Consider the following 24994-nt stretch of genomic DNA (forward strand, 5'->3'; position numbering starts at 1 on the left):
TGATTTCAGTATTATTCGAACCATTGATGGCAATGTTCTTCACAAGTACAAACATCCAGCTGCAGTGTTTGGCTGTGATTGGAGTCAAAACAACAAGTAAGTAAAAATTAACCCAAAGAATTGTCAATATTTACTGTTTAAATTGATTACCAGTAAAGTAACACAGTTATCTAGAATGTGATATTCACTGTGATAGTAAAACACTAAAATTACCTGTTCTGCAGTAGGATATGACTATAGCAGCTCTCTATTCCCAGATTGACCACCATATTTAATTGACCACCATGAACTTCCTTAACTTTCAAAGAAGGATCTTTTCATATTGATGAGAGAAAAAAAATCTGAATGTATAATGGAGGGTGGGGGGGGGAAAGGCAGACATTTAATACCAAGAAAGAGGGGTTTAGATTGGTGTCCTTGTAATGACTGCTAAGGTGAAGATGTAGCAGACAACTAAATGCATTGTGATTGCATGTAAATTTAGTAGATAATTCCTAATAATGACATGAGAACCTTTTGTCAAAAAGAAAATTATATAGTATTCCATCTACTAATAGTTGTTAACTATTAACTGGGTGCATGGTCAGACTGTAGTGCAAATACTATTCCACATTTCAACTAATGGATCTTTATCAGGATTTTTTCTGATTTAGTTTATTTAATTGGATTATAAATACTTACATCTTAAAGAGACAAAGGAGAACAAAAGACATGGTATTTAAAAAAACTGCAAATTGTACATTATATTTATTTTAATTTAAAAAAGCAGTTATCATCTCTATGACCAAGGATTTTGCTGTTTTTATTTTGCAGAGATATGATAGCTACTGGTTGTGAGGATAAAAATGTTCGTGTTTACTATTTGGCAACCAGCTCTGATCAACCACTGAAAGTTTTTACTGGGCATACTGCAAAAGTGTTTCATGTACGGTGGTCTCCTCTCAGAGAAGGAATCCTCTGCAGTGGCTCTGATGATGGGTTAGTATTTCTGAACTATTAGGAAACTTAAACCTCAGGCAGGACTATTGGAGAAACTTACGATCTCTACTTGTAATGGTGCGTGAATACTTAAGAAACTAAATCTCAGCCTTGTTCAGATTCAGGCTTTAGCTTTGCTCTTAGCTTTAAATAGTACTTGGGCAGCAGAATCATCTGAAATTGTCACGACTGCTATAGTAGTGCAACTTTCCAAGTGCTTCCCCAAGAGTAGAGTCAGTGCCTGATATTGCTACTGCGAGGAATAATACAAGGAGGATATCACGTGTTTACATTACGTCTAAAGAAACAGGTGCAAGACCTGCTCTTATATGATATTTTTCTAAAGTATACTTAAGTAGAATCTTCAGAGATTTTTAATGATTTTTAATTTTTAATTAGATACTTTGATGACATTGCCTTTGAGAGAAAACATATCAGTCCATGGTAAGCAGGAGGAAGCATTTTTCTATGATTCTAAGCCGCTTCCCTGTGTAGTATACAAGATATTTTTGTAAAGAATCACAAGTTTGAAGTACTTTTATTGCTTTCCCCATTACCATTCATTAGAGGTTTATACTTAAAGCAAATTCTATTAGTTCATAGTGTAGAGATTCATGACAGGAAACAACTTGATAGCGACTTCTTAACAATAAAATACACTGAACAAAATACATTGAACAGGACTAGCCCTAGAATTGAACTCTGAGGAGCATTGCTGGTGACCAGTCACCAGCCAGATCTAGATCCTTTCACTACAGCTCTTTGAGCCCTGATGGGATGCAATTCTGATAAATCTGAAGCTTAGAATATTGCTGAAGTAGAGATAATTCTATTTCAACAGGTGATCTGAAGGAGATTGTTCTCTCTTATCCTGTTTCAGTACCGTTCGGATATGGGATTATACACAAGATGCTTGTATAAATGTTCTTAGTGGACATACAGCTCCAGTACGGGGACTGATGTGGAATCCTGAAATTCCTTACCTTCTAATATCTGGCAGTTGGGACTATACAATTCGAGTCTGGGACACAAGAGATGGAACATGTTTGGACACAGTTTATGATCATGGTGCAGATGTATATGGTAATATTTTTTAAATTTTGTTTTATATACATATTAAAATGCATTCTAATGTGTTTTGAAATTTATGAAGTAATTTAATCAAACACATTATTAGATAAACTTATTTGACTACAATTTTAAATGTCCTCTCTACTAGGATTAACGTGTCATCCTAGTCGTCCATTTACTATGGCTTCCTGCTCTCGTGATTCCACTGTGAGACTCTGGTCATTGACACCTCTTATAAACCCTCTACAAATAAATATCATAGCAGATAAATGTTGGGATGATATTATTGGTAATGTAGGTAAGCAAATTACATATACCATTATTTTCATTTTCTTCATGTTAGTATTCTTATTCCTTTGGTTGTTTTTTATTATATTTTAATTTCATATATAAATCTTTGTGTGTGTTAGATCGTGCTGTGGAATCTGGTGCTCCTCCTTTGCTGTGTGGTAAAGTTTCCAAGGATATTAAACAAGAATTGGAAAAATTGTCGGGAAATCTTCGAGGAAAAAAACTAAGATGGTTTTCAGAATGTTTTTCAGTAAGTATTCTGCAAACTTAGGGATGATGTGTGCATGACTTTCTCTTCTGAAGTCAATCTTCAAAATTGAGATTGCTTTCTTCTCTACCATTTTTTTTCTCTTTCTTGAAGGGACCTTAGAAAATAGACAGAAATCAGTTATATTTCTTAACAGATCGGCATATAAAAATGTCCATGATTGAATTGTTTGTCAGTTGTGAACACAATTTTTTTGCAAAGTTCAATTAGTGAAATACTATAATTTTCTATAGGAAAGGTTGATTTGACAGCAATTTGCTATTGAAGAAAATGAAAATGTATGTTTAATTAAACTGTGTTAGAGTTTTCAATTTTTAGTTCATCAAAAGAACACCCTCATTACTGATAAGGTTTGAACTGCCCAAATGTTTGTCCCCAAACTGCTCTTTATGTTCTAGGAACTGTAGATCTGGATGATCTGTGCCCCAGTATCCATCTATTGCCTTTTCTCCATTGCAACAATACTTTCTATAAATTGCTGCAGCTTCTCAATGCAGTTGAGTTTAAAATATAAACTACTGGATCCCTGTGAGTGCTTATCTGTATGGCAGCTGAACTTGAGGTAGAACAAGGACAAAAATGACCTGGAACTACAGCTTGTGTCAAAACACTATTATAATTTAAGTCAAAACATTGATCTACAAAGACCTCGTTCATCCAAAATAGTTGAGTTCTAGCTAAATTGAAGCATATGATTTAGAAAGGCTGAGACAATCTTTCTCAATTTCAAACTTGTACATTAACTCTTCTATTAAAAATATATTTTATGGAATTCCTTCTTTTACTGAAGTTATAAATTTTGATATCCCATGTTGATTTGAGAGTAAAACTGTTACAAGAATATTAGAATTTTCCAAGAACAGAAGCTTTTTTGATCAGCTATACTCAGTGCTTTTTGAGTCCCGAAAATGAGGTATTGTGCTAAACTATGAGGAGTAAAATAAGAGTTTTAATGGACAGAAAAAACAGACATTAGTATTTTTTTTTTTGGGGGGGGGGTGGGGTGGAGGGGCAGAGGGGAGAAAGTTTCCCTAGCAGGATTTTATGCTTTTTACCAGCTCCAGAAATAACTGGACTTCTAGACTTTTAATCCTGTTATTCTTGGCAAAGCTTCCTCAGGTCAAAGGTTTAATGATTTTTTTTTTTAAGCTTTTAAATATTCACGCTCTTCTAGACGTCATTCAATGTTAAACTGTTATCCTGTTGCTACAGAAGGATTGATTCAAAGGCTAGACCAATAGAAATGCTTAAAAATTATTTTAAACAATTATTTTGTACATATACAATTATCCTATATGTGTTTGTTTTAGGATTTAATATTAAGATAATTAACCAGGTTTTGGCAGTCTAGCCTTGAAGCTGTTTTCTACCTGGCTCATGTCTTTTCTTTGCAGAAAGTGGTAAAGTACTGGGTCAGCTTCTGCATTCCAGCAGCTGACTGTTGTTTTGTGCCAGCAGCAGACACAAGATAGCTCGTATTTCTTTGAGAGCAAAAGGGAAAATTCTAATGGCAAGTCCTCAGCTACATCCACACGTAACCAAATAGGTTCATGGATCTCACTGTATCTTTACAGCCTTCAAGAAGACTGAAGGACTTGTGGTATCTTGCACTAATTCATGTTTTCATAGTAAAGGTTCCAATGTTGAAATTATCTGAAATTGTATTTCTTGAAGTTGACTGACAAATGTTTTTCAATGTCTTTATAATTTAAAGTTTTTCTCTTGAATGTTACTGTAATAAAACTCTTCTTCCCTAACAATTTTAGCCTCCAGGAGGCAGCAAAAATCTGTGGGATTTGGTTGCTGTAATAAAAGGACAGGATGACAGTTTACTTCCACAAAACTACTGCAATGGAATTATGCATGTGAAACACCTTGTTAGATTTAGAATGGTAAGTGAAGCACAAACAATGTGTGAAAATGGTTGTTAGTCCGTGTCGTATTTCACTCTTTAAAAATAAAATTCAGTGCTTTACAAAAGGGTCACAATTTCATGTCCAAAGATATTTGTGCTATGCCAGCTCTTCACTTCAATACTACTCTGCTACAGTAGTATCTAGCTAAGTCTGTGGGACTTCATGCATACTTCAGTATTAAAATGCTAGGTTACAGTTATTAACTAGAAAAGCATTTTTGAAAATAGTTGAAAGAAATTGCAAAGCAATCATCACTACAGTTTCGGCTATGAAGCCAGATTGTCTTCCCTATTATATACACTGTACTTTTAAGTTCAGTAAAGTCAAATTATTTGATTGTATAAACATGAAGTATGTAGCTACGTTCAGATGTACAGATGTGGAATTCATGTCTGAAAATGGAGGAGAGTCAGCAGAAATATGTCCTTCTGGAAGAAGGAATGCTAAACAAGAACCTGTCATTGATACAGATTCGCAGCTTAAGTGTGACTTGGATGAGAACAGGAAATTCAAGTACTAGGCCATAAATTTATTAGTAGCTGCATTTAAGAATATGTAACCGCTTTGAGTAGAATATGCAGATTCATCATTATGTCAGCAAGTTCTTAAGAATACTACAGAATCCCATACTCTAATGACTGGATTGTAAATAGAGGAGAGATTATCTACTGGTATGGATCAAGAAATGCACTTGTCAGCCCCAGGGCCAATACTTGCCAGGTATCATCTGTTTGCTGTTACATGCTGTCTCTTTTGCAAAATCACAGTCTCTTTAAGAATGTCCTATGTTCCTTATGACTCTCAAGTGATTAAGGTTTATTAGTTTTGTTAACTGTAATAATAGCAGCTGTTCTGCTAATCCTATGAAGCTCTGTGTGTCCATGTGTCCAAAAACTAGTTTTCTCAGCCAATTAGCCTGAAAAGACATTAAATCTTGACTTGTGCAGTGCAAGCAGTCTGTTTATCCCTACAACTTGATTTCAGGCATTTCTAACTCCAGTGACTTAGAGTACCTGCATTAATTGCTGGTCATTCTGTGAACCTGGATTAAGTGTTCACGTTAATTAAAAGCATTTTGTCTTCTTTCTGACTCAGAATCTTGTTTGAAAGCTTTGAGGGAAAGCAGGGGATAGGGTGATGCTGACTGCTTGTTAAGGATTGCTAATACTTTCTTTTTCTTAGGAAACTGAATAATGGCATTGCAGCACCTAGACATTTCAGAATGAAGTAAGGATGTAAAGCAACTGTGTTTTTTCTGTTTTTAGAAAACAGAGAGGATGCATTGGAGACTTCAGCATGAAAATAATAAAAAATGTAGAGGTGCTGAGGGAAAAAATTAAAGTAGTTTTTTTTTAAAAAGAACAGATACTTGCAAGCTGCCATTGGTCTACATGGCAGTTTACTTTGGTGAAGAATATTCAAAATTCTTTCTCCACCTTCCATATATGGTACTGCAAAGTCACGAATAGCCAAAAGTCATCATTGTGCTGTGATCATAGAATTCAACTGAGAATTCTTGAAATGTGAAGTTCCCTTTGCCTTTTTCTTCTGTGTTACACACAATTCTGTTACAGCTTGTTTCTCAAACTCTGCCAGATGAAAAATTTAGTCTTATCTCCCCAGCTAATATAAAAATTGCAGTAGTTGGGAACACAAATAATTTCTTGGCCATAAGGTTAATGGGACTTGACAGATCAGACCACAGAGCCTATTGTCTACCAGTTAAGCCTACTGTCTTTGTTATTGCTTTATGAGGACTTCATTACAATGGTAATATGTACCATTTTCAGCTCTGTATGCTTTATGTTAACAAAATTTTTTTTTTAAGTTTCAAAATATCAATATTTTTACGAGGGAGATCTGGGTGAATTATTATTATATATAAGAATTAAGTTATTAAAGGAAGATGTTTAGGGAAAATGTATGAGTTTAACAAAACACTAACAGTTATTTTAACAACATAAATATAGGTGACTGTAATCTCATTGAAACTCTTTCAATTAGCCTTTTCTCTGCAGAATTTTTTTCTTAAATTATAACCTTTATATTCCACTGTAATATTTAGCAATAGTCCATTCTTAGGAAAACTTTTTTTCATCACAGCAAACTTCTTAATCTTTTCTTTTTTTCCCTCAGTCCAAGGCACAAGAGCTGACAACAGTAAAGATGTCTAAGTTTGGAGGTGGGATTGGTGCACCAAGCAAAGAGGAAAGACTCAAAGAAGCTGCAGAAATACATTTAAGATTAGGACAAATTCAGCGATATTGTGAGCTAATGGTAGAACTTGGAGAGGTAAAATACTAGAACACTATTGAAAAATAATAAAATATGAAGGTGTCTGAAAACCTGTGACCCTTGCAAAGATGGGGAAGCAGTAAATGTGCTACAAGTCCCAAAAAGAGTAATCTTGTGTAGCAACGTGGAGTTTCAGGATTCCATGTGCTCCTTTGTGCCTCTGCTTTGTATACCATTGGTTCATTTTGAAATATGCTCTGCTGTACCTCAAAACCTATTGGTGTGTACCCTCCTGCCCATCTTCTCTTTGTCCTCCTGGGACTGGCTCAGAGAGAGCTAGCCCCTGCCCCCTCTCCTTCCCCTTAAAAGGCAGAGCCTGGATTACCTCGTGGTCTTTCCATCTCTGGGCTGCTAGCATCCCCTCCCTGCCTTGTGTCCCTTTCCCCTTCTCCTTCCCTGCACCCCTTTTCCCGTTACCCCAAATAAACATCCCTAGTAGAACAGAGATGCAGTCCAGTTCTTCCTTCGTATCACTATTTTCCTGCTTGAATTGACGCGGTTAGAAGACTGCTGCCATGCCACAGAACCTCGGGGGCCGCTCGCTCTGGATCCGGTGGGATTTACAAGAACCAGAGACCCGGTCCGGGGGGCAGCCGGCCTGTGCCACCCTCCCGGACCGCGATACAACAATCTTGTTCCAATTATTTTTAACATATGCAGTCTAAAGCATAACTTGTTCCTTATTTAACTCTTGATAAATTTCTATTTAATGGAAGAAAAGTTGCACTAGTTTAAAATATGGCTCTTTCTTAAATAAAAACGATCAGGTTCAATGTATTACTGCTTTCTTCTAGTGGGACAAAGCTCTCTCAGTTGCACCTGGTGTATCAATGAAATATTGGAGGAGGTTAATGCAAAGGTAAGTTAATAAAATTATGATGGCAAATTTTAGCTTCAGTCCATAAAAAAACACAGACAAGTAGGAAGGATGGATACTAATATCAGTTGTACTTGTCTTTTGCTGCAACATTCTAGTGTTGTTACTTTTTGTTCAGTAAGTTTTGGGATGGAACTGTGGAGGATTTCAAAAACTTTGTGTACAAGAATCAAAGGCTTGAATATAAATTGCAACTTTATAAACTGTTTAGTGCAATATCCACTGTTTGCAAGTCTGGAAAGGCAGATGGGTATCAGTGAACTTTATATGGCTTCATCTCACACCTGCACCTCATAGATAAGTTTGGTGATTGTTCATATATGTAGATCTTTCTTGTTAATTTATCCATTTGTTTAATTAGGAGAGCTGATCAGTTAATTCGGGAAGAAAATGATGATGTCATCCCATACTGTATAGCTATCGGAGATGTGGAAAAACTGGTTTCTTTCTTTACTTCAAGAGGTCAGCTTAAAGAGGCTCTACTTGTTGCACAGGTATTACTACATATATATCAGTGTGGATGATGTATTTAGCTCTTAGCTTGTAACTCAGAATATGACATTCATATTTAAAAGGCTAGCACTGTTCACTTTTGCAAAGTAGCTGAATAACGATGCCCTAGTCTTTACTTCCATAATACCAATTGACCAGTTTTGATGCAGAAATCATAAGAAGGAGGTACCTCATGTTTACAGATCTAAAGCCTGATTCTTCTAAACTGCAATCAAATGACCATAATGAAAACTGGTGTGTTCAATATTGATTGAAATGGAACCTGATTTTCAACAGTCAGTCTTGCCCCTAACATCAAAGTCACATAGGATTTGATTTCCCTTGAATTTTTACTGAGAAATTGTCTGTCTGTATGTTTTAGCTGAATAGCTGAATAATGAACAGAATGGAACTTTTACACGTGCTTAGATTTAACAAGTTATAATGTTTGAACTTAAAGCAAGTTAAAGCTTCAGAAAGATCTTAATTTTTCATGTAAGAGAGGTATTGCAGAGAAATACTACAATTAATAGAATAGTCTTTGTGTCAAAAGTTTAATCAGATAATAATAAGCAACAAAATACCAGGACTTACTTTCCCATTTAACTGAGCCCTGAGGTTTAATGGTGTTATCCCAGCTACTTCTTAAAGTACATGAAAGAATATCACATAATCAATTAGGTTGGAAAGGACCTCCTTGACCAAACACCACCTTGTCAACTGATTTCCTTTTAACCCACATTGATCTCTTTGTATTTAATGTTAGAAATAAATTATTGCCAGATACAAAGAAAAGTTCATCTAAAGCCACTATATGCCAAACCTTTTCAGATTTGCTGGTTTATCTGCTGACAAGTATCTGTGGATTTCATCCTTCCCTCAGAGCTGCTTGCTCCTTGGGGTGTAAAAATCAAGGTTGTGGCCTTCACCATCCATTTTAAGCATATCTCAATGCTGAAAAATCCTTCACAAATGCATATGAAGGAAGAAGTGTCTTGCTTCTATAGAATTCTTGTATGGCTACATAAAACTAGGCTAATATTTAGCTGTGAGAAAGTTCATTGGTTCAAACATTCAAAATTTCTCTTTGTTATAACTGGGCTTTAGAAAGATTTTTATAGTTCGTAGATTATTTTTGTTGTTATTGACAAATTGCATTTCATCTTCAGTTTGAATTGTGCATTAACTAATCTATATTTTATTCACTTCCAGGCAGCTTGTGAAGGAAATATACAGAAGTTACCACTCTCCACAAGTGGAGATTCTGGTGGAAACAATACAGATGACTATAATGAGTAAATTGTTCTAGTTTATATCTAAAACCTCAACTTAGTGCAGAGTGTGAAGTCATTAAGGGATATAAAATGTAATGGTTTAATTTAGCATCGGCAGTTTAGAGTTCAACAAAATATTGCATCTTCCAGTGCTTAGTTAATAGAGTTACTACCTGATGCTACTCTAATTTCTCTATTGTGCCTCCTGGCACAAAATGGATTATTTATAAGTATGTATTATAATTTTAAATGTCATTTTCACTTCCTTGATATTTAAGATGCATTCCTATGCACTTAAATATACTGTGTATTAACTTAGAACTTTTGGTAAGTAGAGTAAGATTTAGCATTAACAAGTATCTGTGATCCCTTGTTATTACACATAATCTCCTCCCAAAGCTTTGCTGTTTGTCATCAGTGAAGATTCTGACAAGGCACACTAGAAGCCAAACTGAGAGAGTAGGTTTAGATTAGATATTAGGAAAAAATTCTTTACTGTAAGAGTGGTGAGGCACTGGCACAGGTTGCCCAGAGAAGCTGTGGATGCTCCAGCCCTTGAAGTGTCCCTTGAAGTGTTCAAGGCCAGGTTGGATGGGCCTCTGAGTAACTTGGTCACAGGGAAGGTGTCCCTGCCTATGGCAGGGGGCTTTGAACTAGATGATCTTTAAAGTCCCTCCAACCCAGGCCATTTTATGATTCTATGGTTCTCATTGACCATGCCTATAAAAAAACCCCAGATATGCACTTCTTGTTTAGAACAGTGCCCAAAACCTGAATTATCAAGTTATATGTATAATAACAAAAGCAGTTTAGAGGCTGTGTAGTTACTTCATTTACATGGGCAATTTTTGAGCAATTAGAGAAATACCGGTGCAGAGTTTACAAGTACAGATTGGATATCCAAATATGTAACTAATCTTCTGTCAGTCTGAAGAGACAGTTCTGTACTGATGTAGATTTTGGGGAACATCCCACCTCAGTATGCATCAACGTAAGTAGTGGATGAAGCTCAAATATATTGCATTTTTCAAGCTAGTAGTATCATTATCTGTGAGTCAAATATAGCAATTTTTAGGGTAGAGAAGCAAATGTGGTGAATTTTACATCAATTAAGACCGAAGGAACTCCATCCTTAAAGTGACCTTGCAGAATTCATGTTTTGTTCTTGCAGGCTTCTGCAGAAGGTCAGTAAAGAGCTGGCAGATTGGTATTTCGAGGATGGCCATGCAGTACTTGCAGCATGTTGTCATCTGGCTGTTGAAAATATAGAGGTAATTTTTTTTCTTCTTTAACGATTAAAAAGCCAGTATTGACTTCCTTTTTACGTCTCCACACATGTTTTAAAATTTCTGTATCACATTCTAAAATGGTACTTGGCATTTGATTTGTTTATATTTATGCAGAGTTAGATCCTTATAATATTAAAGTCAGTAGAAAAACTTAATCAATTCTGTTAAATTCATGCACAGAAAATAGCATGTTGTTGCTGAAATATATTTACAGTATCTTACTGTATTAGACAATATATTTAAGTACCATAGATATTTACATCTAAGTGTTACTGTTTATGGTGACTCAAAATACCCATTCAGAATTGGAAGTTATTGTGCTACAGAAGATGTAGTCTCTACCTTGAAGAATTTACAGTCTAGATGAAGAAGTAAATAGGAAAAAAAACCCCCACCCCTCACTACAAAAATAGAACTGACATGTAGAAAACATTTTATTAGATTTTTAATTTTGTTTGTTGTTTTACAAATTGGTTGTTTTCCTCATTCTCTCTGGATTTTGTTGTTGCTGACTTAACATGTTTTTCCTCTATCTCCCCAAATAGGTATAATTCCATCTTACTGAGCTGTTCAGAGAGAAATCGAGAATCAGTTAATGCCTGTATTTCTAAACAGGCATATTTCACGTTGTTGTGTAGCCACTGTTTGACATTCTGCTATGCCTATCAGTAACTCTGGTTGCTCAGAGAGGGTAAAAACAAGACAATTCTTAAAATTTTCTTGTTTTTTTGAGTTTCCTGTCATTGAAAGATAGGGGAATGCTAGTGTCTTTAAGATTGGATGGAATTACTATCATGTGTTTTAGGTACCATATTTATGTAATTTCTTCAGATGAATAAAGGAAGATTCTGCTAAAGGAAATCTACTTGGTTATTTAAAAACTGATTAACATGTGGTGCACAATTATTTACTCATTCAAGAGACACAAAGTATATATAATTGAGTTTAATTATTGCATATTTTGTCCTTCTGTAAAAAGTCTCGTAAGTGAATGTCACATGCTCAACATGGTAAATGTCCAGAAATGTTTATGTCCCTTAATGATATAATCTTTTCATTGAGCAAGCTTGCGATGGCAAACCTGATTCGTGGAAATGAACTGGAGTTGGCAATCAGTGTGGGTACTGTCTTAGGACAAAGTGCAGCACCAGCAACACATTATGCCCTAGAATTACTAGCAAGAAAATGTATGGCAGTAATAACATGGTAAGAATTTCTTAATCCAAAGAAGATTTTTTTTTTCCCTGACAAAGCAATCTAGGCGTGTCATTGTGAAACTTTTATAGAGATCAAACCACCATGGATAAGGAGAATAAAAATTGCTTCTTGAAAAAGAATTGCTATATTAGACCTTTGAAATACAGGGCATGCAAATGTTCTGCTTTCATCTCAAATACATTCTCTATGCATTGTAAATGAGAGAGGAGTCATTGTCAGAGTATGAAACCCATTGAAAAAACACTAGCTACTTGGGCAATAGGTAGCATATGAAGTCCTAGTTTGTACTGAGTAAAAATAACTGCTTCAAAGTAAGGCTGGAATTGAATTAAAAAGTCAAAAGGAACAGCAGCTCAAGTGGGATCTGTGAAGTGAATTTTAAGTACTTGATTGAAAAATACAAATCTTAGAGTCTGAGGAATTATTTTCTATTTGCATTAGGAATACAAGTCTGCTGTAAAGATTTAAGGATGAAACAGGATTACTATTTAATTCTGCAGAAGTAATTTCTCTCTTTCATATAGGGGAAACCTTCTATGTTAAATTTTCTTTTCCTCATTGCAGTGGTTTTACTTTGAAGAATACAACTTCTTTTTTTTTTTTATCTACCAATGAAAAAGCAGAAAACCTTCCTAAGATGTATTTGGCAGTTGTATAGCTGTTTCATAATTAATATTTCAGAGAAAATGTGAACTTAAACAGTTAAGGATCAGTTTTTCTTCCACAGTTAATATTTGCTAATGTATGTAGCGGTAGCCTGGGAGAAACATAGTGGAACTCCTCTCTACAGAACATTTAGCCTGCCTTAGACAATGAAGCATTGTAGAAAAAGATAAAATAAGAAATTAGTGACATGCTGCTTTCATTTTGCAATGGTTTAGCATGTTTGCATTGCACCAGTCTTAATAGGATTGTTTTGGCAACTCCCATCTGCAGCTTCTAAAGTGTCTGAAGCTCCTTTTTCTATCTCCCTGCCTTCATTGAGAAGGGTGATTTTTATGTAGCCTCTGATAAAAGCACTGGATGTGGCATTAAGAAAAACAGTGTATATTTTTTCCAGTTCTATAACAAAAGCTTGTTCTGATCTCAGGGCTGTAATAGGTGTTTATATTAGTATGACATTTATGTTTAGGTGCATAAAGCTTCTGCAAACTTATGGCATGTGTACACTGAAGTCCACATGGGTATACATGATAAAATTTAAAGTGCTGTACCGCATATTGCCCAAGTATACGTCTGGATTTGTCAGTGGGTTTCACAGGCTCTACTGAACACACTACAATCCTGGATTCTGATTTTCAGCCATGACAGCATATTTTTCATATTCTGTAGGAAAAGATGAGAGATTCATAAATCTCTTTGTTTTGTTACAAAGAGATTCTCACATAGCATAATCCCCGTGGTTCACTGCATTCACAAGATTGTATGGGGAAGCTGAAGTTCAAGGGTCTCTAATTTTTTTTTTTTTTTTTTTACTGGTTGTTATGCTTAGGGATAGCCATCTGTTGGAAACATTTTACTGTAGAGAAGCACTTAATTGTAGACACCAAAAGGAATCTGATAGGTTAATAAAGAAATCAGTTACTGGTGGAATGTTTCATGGGTTTTGGTTGGTTGTTTTTAGAAATGCTCTAAAATATAAAATCAAGGCAAAAAATAAGTTAAAACTAAACATTCATGCACTTTCCCAAATCTACAGCCTTGAGAAAATATGTGAGTGTTAAGGACGCACTTGTATTTAGCACCTAAATAGTGTTAAAAGCAACTATCTCCTATTCAAAAGACTTGTCATATTTTACTTGAGATACTGAATTCTGCATATGCAAACTCAGCTAACTCACGTTGATCGTTATACTTGACAATTTTCAGTTTGGTTCTTAAAAACCATTCCGGGTAACATAATTTGTAGGCCATTATATGAGGGCTTCTGAGAATTACTTCTTTTAAAAATGAATATTGGATTTAAAGTTTTTTGACAAAACAGTTTCTAATCACTTAAAAACATGTTTAAATTGCTTATGAAGATGATTACATATGAGTAAGTGATCTTGTAAAAATCTTGTGAAATATCCTAGATTCTCAAAAATGCTTCTGTAACTTGGAAAAGTGGCTGTTGCATAGTAATAGGATCACAGATTTTCCAAAGAACTTTCATTATTAGTTTCTTTAGATTTTCAAAAGGTATAAAATAGAAACCTTTATTTTTTGTTGCTGTTTTTGAAATCAGTTGCCCTGACCCTTAGATTTGCTGTTGTAGTTTAATTATTTTCTATCAGATACTTTATCTGTAAAGTAATACAAAATTTTGTTCAATACTATTTCAATGTCTTCCTTTTAGCTTCCCATCATTTGGATACAGGTATTTTGCTCTTTTTAGAGAAAGTTTAAGCTTCTTTTTTCCCTTAATAAAGTCACACATTTTTCAAATCTAAGTGCTCTAATTTCTAATTGTGATTAGTACTTGAAAGTGGGATAGAAAGCAGTTGCAAATATTGTATAATAGCTTACTTGAACATTTTTAAGCTAAGAACCACATTTTGAAAATCCAGAGGAAATCGGTAGGATGTTTTGCCTTACACAGGGACAAGTCAGTCTTGAAGTTCACAGGAGAAATGATGTCTGCATGAATAGAAGAGTTACAGAATGGCCTGAATAACCAATTATTAACATCTAAGTAGAACTATTTCCAAATAATTTCCTAATATTACATGTGTTCCCTTCAGCTGTTTGTTGTGCGAAGGATAGGGTAACAAATGGTAAAAAGTTTAGGAAAATGTCAGAAATGTCAGTTTGCTAAAACAGTTTTCCTTTGAGAAGGATGAAAACAGGTATCACATTCCTTTCTTGTATAATCTATTTCAATATCACACAAGCATCAAGCCATTCTGGGTAACTGAGAGATGCCTTATGTTGATGTCATCAAGCTTTAGAAGTGTGGAATTTTGAGGATGGTTTCATGACCCAGAACCAATTTATCATCTTTTCTTCTCTCAATTTTGATGGTTCCTACTATTCTTTCCCATATCTGCTCACATATTTTTCCATTTCACTTTGAGATGCTTCTGATGCTTAAGAATTGCACAGTTGTTTAATTCAACCAACTAAATCAACAGAAAATTAATGAATGACTTTCCCAAAAAGATGAATAATTAAGCCTCATTTATTGAACAAAAATAGTCTTAGAGACTGAGGTTGTTTCTGTACTTCTCTGAAAATAGTATTTTTTTTCGTAAACTCCTCTTTATAAAAGGAATGTGAAAGAGAAAATAGTTTCCTTTTATTGCAAACCATCAAGAGTAACTGCTTTTGTTTGTGCAGGGATTTAGCAGTTGATCTTCTTATGATGATTCCTGATAATACACTGCAGTTAGTAAAACTATGTGCGTTTTATCCTGGATGCACAGAAGAAATAAATGACCTGCATGAAAAGGTACTATGTAAAAGAATATTCCTGAATGCTAATAAGGTTTTGTATTGGTTTATTTACTAATTTCAAAAAACATAAGGCCAAATAAAACCATAGGATGAATTTCTCTCTTCAGTCTTACATGTAACATACACTTTTTGACTCTGTTAGTCTTCATTGCCTTTATTTTCAGTATTGTACCATAAATTTATTTCTATCCATGTACTCTTTCCCTGACACAGGTTACTTTTTGAAGTTCCTTATGATCTTCAGAATTACCTATCAGTATGATTTATAACCTACTAGATATTCAGCCTAATCATGTTTTGGCATATCAACTTTCTACACAAGTCTGAATTGTTACGTATCTTATACCTGTAATGTCCTTAAATGCCCCCTTTCCTCTTCAGCAGCAGAAGGGTCTGCCCTGATAACTCCCTTAAGGTGCAACTCAGACTGCACATTTATTAAACAGTAGTAAAAGCTTCACAAAGACATTAGCAATGAAAACTGGTACTGCTTAAAGTTACAGAGCCTTCCCAGTGTTGTTCTCTGGTCTAGATGGCATTCTTAATGCACATTGTATGCAGCTATGTCTTTCAAACAGTGACTTCTTCAGAGAGACTTTTTCGTATTGTTACGTGAAACAACAGTATTTCTCTGCATCTGAGAGAAGTGTTTGAGCATTTCAGTAATTTTCTGGCAAAATGTTTGTTTTCCAGTGTAATCTTCCTGATGTGGAAGAATGTATGCGACTGGCAGAGACAATGCAGGCAGATGGGGACATATTTGAAACAATAAAATACTACCTGTTAAGCACAGAACCTGAAAAGGCTCTCCCTATTGGCATTCAGTATGTGAAAGGTAGGTACTTGGATGAAGAACCCTTTCAAAGCCTATGTCATTTGTTTAACTTGCCTCATGTTACATTTTTCTATTTATTTTTCAACAGAACGACTCTGTGGCTCAGATTGGACTTTAGATTCAGTCTTTCCATATCTTGATCTTCTAAGTTACATAAGGACTGAACAATTAATGTTGCCTAAATGTAGTGAGTGAGTATATTTTTCTGACTTAGAAAAGTGAAACTTCCATTAAAGGAAACTTTTGGAATGTATATATAGGTGCACACTGTTAGTATCATTTTTTTAATTTGCTAGAAAAGAGACATAAAAAAAATTACAGCAAGCATGCTCTGGTTTCAGTTTCCTGAAGTGGTATCACAAATAATGTGGGCTTTTATGTAAAATTGTTAAAGAAAGTTGGGCTGCCACTCTCAGAATTAAGTCTAAAATGTTGGATAGCTCTGGTTCACCTTTAGGATGGATGGTTGAAGCTAGGCCTAGGTGCCTATACAAGCGTACATGTGAAGAAAGGAAAGCAGAATAAAGTTGGGGAAACTTGGTGAAACTGAAATCCACACTAACATTTGGGGCAATTTTATTTTCATTTATAGTTCTATCACATTAAAAGGTCTAAGTGGTCTTGTTTTTGTAACTTTACATGGTTGTGCTTAAAAATTGAATTGTATGTGCCATTTAAAATTTAATTATGGGGATCAATATGAAGCAGATGGAGTCTGTTTTAACAATTCCATGACACAGAAAGTAAGCATAATCAGCAAACATATATTCTCCACAAAAGGTAGATGGCTAAATTAGGTTTTAAAGTTATAATGTGAGCATGAGTTTGTTTGATGATTTTGCAAATGCTTGTTGTTTTTCATGATTGATACTTGTTCATTTATAGATTTCGGAATGAGTTGCTGATATTGTGTGGTTATGTTGGTGCTTTACTTGCTATCAGAAGACAGTACAATAGCATTGTACCTGCACTGTATGAGTATACGAGGTAATACATGTTTTCATTAACACTGAGTAATATCAGTCCTTATTATGACATACACCATACATTGCCCCCACTTCTTCACATACCCTCCCAAAAAATTAAAACAAAAACTCAGAGAATAAATGTTATGTATATGTTGTTCAGTCCTTTTACACCTTACTAGAATTGCAAGCTTCCCAAAACCTGTTGACGTTTTATCTGAATTGCCAACCAAGGACAATTAAACAACTTAACATGTCTTTCCTCTTAGCTATCCTCATGTCTGAAACTTGGTGAGAGGATTGAGAAAAGGGAAAAGGAGCATTTGTTTGTTGTTGGTTTGTTTTTTTTCTTTTCTGAACCTAAAGAAATAACAGGATGAAATACAAGCTTTTACAGAAGGGCTAATCTGCTGTGGATATTGAGAGACTAGTAACAAGCAGTCTTTGAGACTCAGTTTGAGATACTTTTGGCTGTAAAGCTTTCAATTATTGTGGGATATAAAGAACCACAGAACAATACAACTCCAAGTTTTGTTCTTGGATTGGTCAATATCTTCAGGACTCACAGATTTTTAGATTCCAGCCCATCTTAAACTGGACACTTACATGCTTAAGGTGGACAATTTACATGGTTAAGCAGGAGATTTGTAAGGTATCCCAACACAAATGAAAGATGGCTGAATTAGGTCAGGTAGTAACTGTCCCTTATATTATATTTTGGTAAATAAAAAATGCATCCACTGCAAGGGCTTTGAAACTATGTTCTGCAAGTGAAAAAAGGTTGTCCCAAAGCATGTATTGAACCATGCTTCTCTAACTGCATTTTTACTATAGGTAGTATATATAGGCAGGCAAAACAGATCCTTATTTTAGTAAAGTTGACATTATTAAGAAATAAAAACACATATAGCCTTAAAATATAGAATGGCCGCAAATTTAAAAAAAAAGAGCAAATAAAATAAGGTGTAAATAGGGATAATTAAAATTTAAATCAAAAGCTGTATCTTTATATCTAGTAGGAGTATTACTAAGGTTTAATATGGCTTATATTGTGAAGGATCAATTTATTTCCATAGTAATTCCATATCCAATAAGAAATAGTTTTAATTTACTGCTGTCCATGATGTTTTTCTTCTAAGAAAATAGTCACTTTTAGGATTAATTTGGACTTTAATTCCTTGCATTCCTTTTCAGTCAGCTTTTAAAAAGACGGGAAGTACATATACCTTTGAAAATTGAACAGCTTTCTGAGGAATTAGATGCATGGAGAGCTTGCACACAATCACACAAGTAGGTGGAAAAATATAAAATTACTGTGAGTCAGACTAGTAGTATTTAACTGTTTAGTTATAAATTTATTCCCTTTGTAAAATCTGAAGGCTTTGTGGCTTTTAATTTCTGACACAAATTAAGAAGCAAAGTTGAAAAACAAATTGCTTTTATGTTCCTAGGCCTACAGATGAGTTGCCATGCACCCCACCCTCTGAATCGCAGAGAGCGCTGTATGCAGTACTCGAATCGCGAATTCAGGAGGAGCCTCTAAAAGGAATGGTTGGGCCTGACTGTGTCACTGGATCAAATCTTCCTAGTCATTCAGCTGTTCACATCTCTTGTTTGACAGGGCTAAAGATACAGGTACGGTTTGAGAGACCTGAAGTGTTCTTTCTTGCTGATAGCATTGACTTGTGAGGTTGACATAAAGCTAAGGTCCCTCCCATCATTTGGCAGGAAAAATGTTTACCCTGTAAACACGGTAGCAGAGTTAAAGATGACAGGCAGTGACATCTGCTATATCAGAAAGGCTATAAAAAGAATTGTCCAATCAAATAGTTGTCATTTCCCAAATCCAAAACTTTTTAATTTCCATGTGAAAGACAGATTTCCTTTGCTAAATGTTGTGTCTAAAGTGCGTGTATCTTTTGGCTACTCCCTCACCACAGTTTGAATAAAAGCCAGGAAATTATTTGTCTTCAACCACATAGTAACATTTTTCTGGTTTTGGTTTTTATCACTATGGAAATGTATACTATCAAACTCAGAATTCATGACTAATTAAATCCAGATATTAGAAGACTAAATATTCAAATATATTTATTCATCACACACATAGAGCTTTATGATTAAAACACAGTAGTCCTTATAACACCTCTTTAGTATATGCCGTCATTTCAATAAAGAGAAAATTGAAAGATCCTGAAAAACGCTACTCCTGACTCCAGGTAATGCTTTAGTGTGAATCTACTCTTCTAGGCGATGCCAATTCTGTTTCCCCTGTCCAGTGCAAGATGTCAGCCCAAAGACTAACAGGGTGGTTTAGGGACTAAGATGGATAGTTTTGTGGCGAAAATTGGAGATTACAAAATGCTACAGGGATTTTTGAGGTAAACAAAATTCACAACTGGAACTCTGTCAATCTAAAACAACTTGCTGTCAACACTTCCATATTAGATCAGTGGTTCCTGTCTATGGTTGTACTCTCAACATTTGCTAACAGCCACATAAAGCTGCTGCTATTATAATCCATTCAACAAGAATAGCAAATATGGTGTCACCAGCTTGTCATCTACAGGATCCTTATTTCTGGGTTAGCGTACGTTAGGAGTCATGGCTTTAGGCATGCAGATCAGCTTAAAAATCAAAATTAGCTAATACTGAGGTAGAGCAGCCTACTTGTATGGGTTAACAAGTTTTATGTAGCAAGTTTGGAGGGCATAACTCTTTAAGAAAACACTTAAACTGAATTGCAAGTTTGCGACCGGATTTTGTCAAATTAGTAAGTTAGCAAATAGCTCTTTTTCCATCAGAATGAGTACTATGTCCTTTTCATAGTTATTATTTAAAATTGTTCTGTAGACTCCCTGTAGACTCTGTTTTCAAACAATTCATGGAGACATTATTTCAGGGGTTTTTTTGCGGATAGGAAAAAGCACAGATCAGCAGAGATAATGACAGACATGATGAAATATGGACAGTATTCTGAAGAAAAATGCTTGTTACCTGAGTTTCTCATTCAGGCTAAATTTAACTCTGGAATAATTGACAAGCATATATAAAATAACAATAAAATACATCAAACTATAAATTTAATTATGAAATGTTGGGTCAACAGATTTGGGGACATAACAAGTTCAGTCAATTCATAATGTATACCCGTTACCAAATTTTCAAGTCAGAGGGGTAAAATATTTGCATGAACATAGATGATAGGTCTAAACAAGGTTTTTATGTTCTTCTCAGATAAAATGTGCTTTCTGTTGTGGTGGCTGTAACACATTACATTACATGTATAATTTCTTTTTCTTTCCCTCCAAACATTTTTGCTTTACAGGGTGCTGTGTTCTTCCTTGAAGATGGGAAATCCGCTATTTCACTGAATGATGCTTTGATGTGGGCCAAAGTGAATCCTTTTTCTCCATTAGGAACAGGAATACGACTTAACCCATTTTGATGAGGTGTTTCCTCTGTACTTTATAGTCCTTAAAATAGCTCTGGGGGTTAATGCTGATTTAACCTTGATTGTCAAAGGACAGAAATGTGGTAGTTGATTTCTCCTGAAGGTCAATTACTTGAACTTTGAAAATTGTACAATGAGAACAAAAGGATTTCTATACAAATGTTTGTTCAGAATCCAAAGAAAAAATTATTTGATAATCCAAAGAAAAAGTCCTAATTTCATGTATAGCCATGCTATTTTTTTTAATAAGAGTATTGTCATCAGACAATTATTTTAGTCAATTCTGTGTGAATAGATGCCTTGTAAAGTAAGCAACTAACTGCACATTACCAAAATGTTAATAACCAACTGAAATCCATGAACACACTTCCAAATATATAATAATAGAATGACTTTACTGATAGCAACTGCAGCCTGTTTTCAGAATGACTGAAATATTGTGACTGTTTTACACATTGTGTTCCCCTTTTTAACTTGAACTAATTTTTACACACAGGGTTCTAGAGCAGAAGTAAAATTTAAAGAGTAGATGTTATTTCATCACCTCATTATTGTGCTTCAACAGCAGTACAAATAGCAGTTCACTTATTTTTTTGTTTAGATTATCTATTTATTATTATATTAGTTTGGTTTAGATTATCTATTTATTATCTATTTATTTAGATTATCTAGATTACAAAGTTCTGTTTTCTAATGAGATCATCTTTGGCAACTTTGCCCCTTATACTTTCACTGGAGGCTAAAACTCTTTATAAACTTTTTTTTTTTTTAAACAAAGGCTTTGTAAGGAACAAACAAAAATTTTATTGAAATTATTTAACTATGCTATGTACATTTAATATGCTTGTTTTCTTTTTACATTTTGTATTAGTTTTAAACATGTAGTATGACAGACTAGAAGTAAATACTTGTGCATTTATATTTTTATTTACTAAATCTGCACTCAAATGGAAGAACAGTTATGGGCAATAGAATACTAAAAATATTTAAACTTTAAAGCTGTGTATAGTATGGAATTTAATTATAAGGCAAATATTATACTTAGTATTCTTATTAATAATTCTTAGAATTACTCACCTGTAGAAAAGATGCCTTGGTTATAATACTCTTTATCAGCTTAATTGATGGCACATGAGCAGAAATCCATTTTATCTGTTCTTACATTTTTTGCTGCTGCTTTAAAATAAATTTTAAAATTTATTTAAATTCCTGATAGTTACATGAAATCTAAAGAGGTTGCAATTAAAAATTGGCAGAATTGTTTCTCTAGAAACTGTTGTAAAACTGGAAATAGTATTAGGTCTCTATTTAGCAGAGCCTACCACACAATCCTCAATATAGAGGTAAGCCATGCCTTCATTTAACTGTAGAAATAACGACACCATGCTGGAAAGGTGGGATGGAGATTAAAAATAAAAAAAATCTGGGGTTGTTTTTTTCCTTCCTCTTTAAAAATGTAACATTTCATTCTGGCAATGTTCTAGAGTATTATTAAAGGGTATCAGGTGTAAGAATATATTGGGTGGAATAGCTGTTTTGTAACCTAAAACCCCCATTTTTGTACGTACTTGGATGCTGGAACCAAATGCTTTACTTTCTGCAGGTATTCTTTGAAAATGTTTTTCCTTTGGTTTTCCATTGAGTTTGCAGAAGACAAATTTGGTTTCAGAAGTTAAATTTCATAGTCTTTGAAAGAATTTTTCATCAGCCAGTATCTGATTTTGCTTTTGTCAAATGGAAGACTTGTCAAATCTGTCTTTCAGCACACAAATTGTACAACCTGGTATATAAAAGTTGTTGATGCAGAGGTGGAGAACGAAGCTAAGAACTGAACATGCAGCTCCATGATTGATGATTGGGATCTGAAGCATTGACTCTACTGCCATTCTGCTATATTTAAAATCTTTTGCTGTATCATAAGGATTTTTATCAATATTTCACAGTTAAAATATCTTACAATATTTAGTATAACTGCATCAATACATTGCACATAAATTGTGCCTTAACATGAAATCTCGGGCAAATCTACTCCTTTAAATTACAGATTGAGGGTTAAGAGGGTTTCATTACTAAAATACAAACATTAAATCAAAGGGAGTTTTTTATATTAGCGATCCATCAGGTAACAGTCATTGTGAATAACACGAGGTTGAATTTTCCTTGAAGTTGTTTGGACAGTGGTGAGTGAGGGGAATATGCGGAAAAGGTTGTAATTGTGTCTGCTGTTACAGCTGTGGTTGCAACTATCAACTGGTTCATAATTTTCAAAAATAATTTCAGATTGTTTTCTAATATATTGCTTCATTGTCTAGTACAGAAAATCAAATACAGTTATCTCCCCTTAATATTAAAGAGTACTTTGTGTTCAAAAGACTGTTTGACTCCTCTGTAAAATTCGTATTTCCATTTGATTGAAGAAACATATCAAGCTACCCAGGTAATGTTTTCCAATTACTATTAAATCTCAGTTAAGTTTAATGTCACTTTATCCCTGCAAAACCACATCCATTGTTCTATGGAAGTAATCTGTCCAACAGTATTAGCATGTTTATAAGCTTCACAGACAGCTTCACTGGCAGCCGCAGTCTGAGATGCGAGATTTGGCACTTTAAATGCATGTTGTTGTGCTTTACTGATGCCCTGTTTGTTACACCCTGCTGGGGTTCCCCCCAGGCTGGGCCTGTGGTGCTGTGCTGGCCGTGGCCAGAGCCCAGCAGGGCCCACAGTCCCGGGCCAGGGCCAGGACAAACACGGAGAACCTTGTATTCCACATGCTTTCTCAGCCTGCCAGCACAATACCTCCTGGGGGTCTCTGGAGCACTTTCAGCAACCCTACAGGACTTCACTGTTGGATTTCTTTCCAGAATTGACATATTACACTACCTTTTTTTTCCCGAAAATGCCTTAGAACACTTCTTTACTGGTATAACAATTCATTTAATAAGAGCTTTATTGTAATAGTCTTTAACAGTGCTCTGACCTGGGTCAATGTTTGCTTCAAATCCTGGTTCCTAATATTTTAATTTATTACTTAACATTTATTTCATACCATCCAAGCCACATTGGAATAGGGCCTTCACAGCATGAGAACAATAACAAACCTGCTTCCTTTCATTTCTGGCTAAACAAAGGATCATTTTTGGAAGGCATTTGACCAAGCACTAACACAGGTATTTCATTGCTCTGTTTTTGGTATGTGGCAGTAGTGTGCTCTGATCTGCCAGAGACCTGTTCCAAAGCATAGTCCTGCCAGGCCAACCACATCCATTCCCCTTTTGTTTGTCCCTGTTACATAGTAACAGAAGCAATGCCCCATCAAGCTTGGCTCAGTTGCCAAAATGAACTCAATTTTTACATAATTACCTGTTAGCAGAAGATTGAAGTTTATGTTGAAAGTGCCTCTTGCCTGAGATCAAATTAATGGTATTACCCATAAGCCCCTTTTTCCAACTAGTCTCCTGTTTTGTATAATTACAGAAAAAAATAGAACCAAATACCTGTAAACTACAAAGATGGTCTCGTTTGCTCTTTGGGTGGTGGCAGGGATCAGGGGGGATGGTGGAAATAGATACTGCAAATGCCACAAGAGCATCTATTTTCAATGAGATGGCTTGGACTCATGTAAATCACCATGGGCAAATGGCAAGTTTTCAGGTGTTCCATGCTTTGGTTTGCAGGAATTGAGTATCAGTCATGGAGAAAGCAATCTGTTCTCAAAGGAACACCAAATAAGAGGGAAAGGAGGAGGAGCACTGCATTTTCATGTAGTGAGATAACTAATCAAAATGCCAGGGCATGAGCAAAGCCTTAGGGTTTTCTAATGTCTCTTGGGGGTGCCACCATTCTTTCTGTGGCTAGAGTTGAACCATATAATTTCAGCCTTTTCACAGAAATTGAAAAGGCTGCTAGAGTAGTCTGGGATTTTGCAACAGGATTTTTGGAGCTGGGTAATTGTTTACAAAACAGAGAAGTAATGCCCTTTCAAGAGCTGTACCCATCCTGATACAGAAAACTGACGTAATTTTGAAACCCTGGATTCACCTTCTGAACCTGAGCTTGAAGAATCAGTGTCCACATCTCCATGGTATGCCTTCAGAAACCTCACAGATAGCACACATTAAAATATGCCTTTCTCTGAGGCAAATAACTATTTAATATGCCCATTGATGCTTGTGATAACAGCATTTTTACAAAAAGGAAAGTGCTCATATAATTCTGTTTTACAAGAGAAGATCCAAAGTATCTCAGCATTAAGGCTTTTGATAAATATTCCTCTGGAATTCTTAAAGTTACTGATGGTACCATGTGGTGGTTTTGATTGGCTCAAAACATCAGT

At 35.0% G+C, this 24994-nt stretch overlaps 1 protein-coding gene across 5 annotated transcripts in view; it reads left to right on the forward strand.

Annotated features, from left to right (window-relative positions):
• WDR17 (WD repeat domain 17) overlaps nt 1-23029 on the forward strand; it is a 56394-nt gene extending 33365 nt beyond the window's left edge. For 4 of the 5 annotated variants that reach the window (XM_085058705.1, XM_085058703.1, XM_085058704.1 and 1 more), the window contains 20 exons: nt 10-96; nt 814-978; nt 1859-2061; nt 2198-2347; nt 2460-2590; nt 4375-4500; nt 6661-6816; nt 7614-7678; nt 8058-8190; nt 9401-9483; nt 10634-10733; nt 11818-11957; nt 14308-14328; nt 15288-15399; nt 16098-16239; nt 16328-16430; nt 17125-17226; nt 18399-18494; nt 18656-18839; nt 20533-23029. In XM_085058705.1, the coding sequence (XP_084914831.1) occupies nt 10-96; nt 814-978; nt 1859-2061; nt 2198-2347; nt 2460-2590; nt 4375-4500; nt 6661-6816; nt 7614-7678; nt 8058-8190; nt 9401-9483; nt 10634-10733; nt 11818-11957; nt 14308-14328; nt 15288-15399; nt 16098-16239; nt 16328-16430; nt 17125-17226; nt 18399-18494; nt 18656-18839; nt 20533-20652 (2419 nt within the window). In that variant the 3' untranslated portion in view covers nt 20653-23029. The remainder of the gene's footprint in view (nt 1-9; nt 97-813; nt 979-1858; nt 2062-2197; nt 2348-2459; nt 2591-4374; nt 4501-6660; nt 6817-7613; nt 7679-8057; nt 8191-9400; nt 9484-10633; nt 10734-11817; nt 11958-14307; nt 14329-15287; nt 15400-16097; nt 16240-16327; nt 16431-17124; nt 17227-18398; nt 18495-18655; nt 18840-20532) is intronic. The other variant, XM_085058701.1, reaches the window with a different exon arrangement.
• Nucleotides 23030-24994: the final 1965 nt, after the last annotated feature.

This window comes from Lichenostomus cassidix, chromosome 4 (assembly GCF_008360975.1).
Source record: "Lichenostomus cassidix isolate B80296 chromosome 4, HeHo_3.0, whole genome shotgun sequence".
In the NCBI taxonomy this organism is placed as follows: Eukaryota; Metazoa; Chordata; class Aves; order Passeriformes; family Meliphagidae; genus Lichenostomus; species Lichenostomus cassidix.